At 29.6% G+C, this 2,409-nt stretch overlaps 1 protein-coding gene across 1 annotated transcript; it reads right to left on the bottom strand.

Moving 5' to 3' along the window:
- Positions 1 to 423: 423 nt before the first annotated feature.
- LOC145094268 (protein LURP-one-related 4-like) lies at positions 424 to 1,716 on the bottom strand. Its single transcript, XM_079032549.1, has 3 exons — positions 1,443 to 1,716; positions 1,026 to 1,253; positions 424 to 880 (listed from the first exon to the last, which is right to left on the bottom strand). Exons 1-3 carry the CDS (start codon positions 1,707 to 1,709, stop codon positions 746 to 748), a joined length of 630 nt encoding a protein of 209 aa, XP_078888675.1. The 5' UTR covers positions 1,710 to 1,716; the 3' UTR covers positions 424 to 745.
- Between the last annotated feature and the right edge of the window lie 693 nt (positions 1,717 to 2,409).

Below are 2,409 nucleotides of genomic sequence, written 5' to 3'. Positions count from 1 at the left end.
TGTTTCAAAAAAAAATAAAAAAAATAAAAATAAAAGTCATCATCTAGTCCAAACTTGTAAAGGAATCATACTATTATAACGTTTTTTTTTCTCCAAAAAGATAAAAATAAATTGGATTCGTAACAAATAAAACAACATACAACATGAAGCATTTTGCAGATTACTCTTATAAAATATAAGCAACCAGAAGTTTAAAAGTTGAATGGTACATATAAAACGAACATGATCATAAGAGAGGTGCACCCCACGTCTTGGAGTAAAAACACCCATAAGATTTTAATAGTTTTGCAAATTTAATCAATTAAATATTCATATATAATATTTGAATTGAATATCTTTAGATTATTTCAGGTAAGTTGTATCGATTTGCATCCATTGTTACCTGATCGATGAAAACAAATGAAAAGAGATTAAACGCACAACTTTTTACATGCACAAATTTCACTATCGAAAAAGAAAAATTACACGCGGGAGATCATGAACATCCGGTCCTAAATCAGAGCCGTTTCATCTTTATGGAGAACAAAAATAACTCATCAAATCTTTTTCTATACAAATAATCAAAACACCAAAGTTCGTTCAACGGGAATCAAAACAGACAAAAAAACCCGAACTTAGAAACGAGACTCGGGATCCCAGATTCATGTGCCAATGCTTTTTTGGAATCGAAACAGTCTCATAAAAAAAATACCAATGACAAAAAGACATTTTTGTACATAAACCAAAAATGACCTACGAAGATTATCTACATTCTGTGATGAATTAATGCATGTATCGCGACAAGAGCCATTACAAAGATATGATCCACATGAGGCTCTATAGTCACAAGTAACACATCTTCGCCCAACACAACTCCTGAAGATGATCGTTTTCTTTGTACCTACATCATGAAACATTAGATCAGTTAAACACGAAACATATATTCAAGTCTAGATCGAGAATCAAAGACTCCACAGTCCACATATCTAACATAACAATAAAAAATAAAATAAAAACAGCATTTTATTACATCAACAAAGGCTTACCAGAGCTTCAACTCTTCCTTCTCCATCCTTTATCTTGAACTCTAAACTGTCAAACGATCCTTCCATTGTATGTTTCGAGCTACATAGACTTCGTGCTTCATTGGTTCCAACTAAAACGTTGTAAACTGAATGGTTCTTGAAAAAGTTACAGGTTTTTCCGACTTCAAACCATGGTTCACTACAATCTTTATCGTTATAACACTCCCAGAGTCCGAATCTCAATAGCTTCTGCAAAATCGTTTGATAAACAAAGTCAATATCATGTTACATAGACAAATCAATTAAACAGTATTTGCGACAGCTTTCACCATAGCCCGAAACTTAATTCTCAATGTCTTCTATTGACTACTTGACATGGTAGATCAAAAACATTGTGTATGACTTTTTTGCTTGATTATTGTGAAAGCACTCATTTACCTTTCGAAGTATTGTGCATACGACATTTCCACGAAGATCCATCAAATAGACTTCGTTACTACGTTTGTTATCATAATTATCGATACGAAAAACGACATCGGCTTTAGAATTGTATACTGTATACCCGTTTGAGTTTAAAACAAGTGACTTCATCCATATCGTATATGCTTCTCTTTCATTGGAACAGAAGGATGATGACGAAGATGAAGAAGGAATACAAGGGTGTATTCTTGCCATTTCTTGAAAGAAAAAAGATAATATTTGCATATATTTATATACCATCCACACACTTAGTGATGGGCTTCAACTTTCTTCATAATTATATAGAAATAATAATAAAAGAATACACGCTTTTTGCTTTAAAATAAACATAATAATTTTGTATTCTATTCGTTATAGAATAGAAACAAGTTGATCTTCAAAATGAGTTTTCTAACTTAAAATTCATTCGTCTTATCCATTGGTATTTCACAACGTATCAGTGATATAAGCATAGAAACAACATCGAGTTTAAGTTGTGTGTATCCTTTTAATTATCTAGGTAAAAACCATGAGGGTAGGTTAATTAGTCAACATTTGTTTGTTCTTCTCTTTAGAGTTTTATCTCAAATTAGACTAAACATATTTTTTTAAAAATTTTTTTTTGATGAATCGGTATATATATATATATATATATATATATATATATATATATATATATATATATATATATATATATATATATATATATATATATACACACGATTATTGATGTGTGCTTTTCCCTAAAAACAAAATGAAATGTTATAAGTGTTTGGCTTTTTGTCACGTTTAAGTCATTTATGAAATTATTATTTGTTTTAATAATGAAGTTGGTAGTTTGTATACATAAAATAATTACGTATTTTAATACTTAGAAGATAAATGAGGATTTTAATTATTTATTTAAGTTTGAAGAGTGTGTGATTACATCATCTTTAATTTGATT

The sequence above is a fragment of the Lactuca serriola genome, chromosome 3 (assembly GCF_051521515.1).
Source record: "Lactuca serriola cultivar US96UC23 chromosome 3, Lser_US96UC23_V15, whole genome shotgun sequence".
Classification (NCBI taxonomy): Eukaryota; Viridiplantae; Streptophyta; class Magnoliopsida; order Asterales; family Asteraceae; genus Lactuca; species Lactuca serriola.
This window is presented reverse-complemented; position numbering and strand designations above follow the sequence as displayed.

Bases quoted from the DNA above. Each gene is read 5' to 3' on its own strand.
- LOC145094268 (XM_079032549.1), bottom strand. From the start codon at position 1,709: ATGCAAATATTATCTTTTTTCTTTCAAGAAATGGCAAGAATACACCCT. The intron at 1,254-1,442 runs GTAAATGAGTGC...ACGATTTTGCAG, and splicing joins TATGCACAATACTTCGAAAG to AAGCTATTGAGATTCGGACT. The intron at 881-1,025 runs GTAAGCCTTTGT...TTCATGATGTAG, and splicing joins AAGGAAGAGTTGAAGCTCTG to GTACAAAGAAAACGATCATC.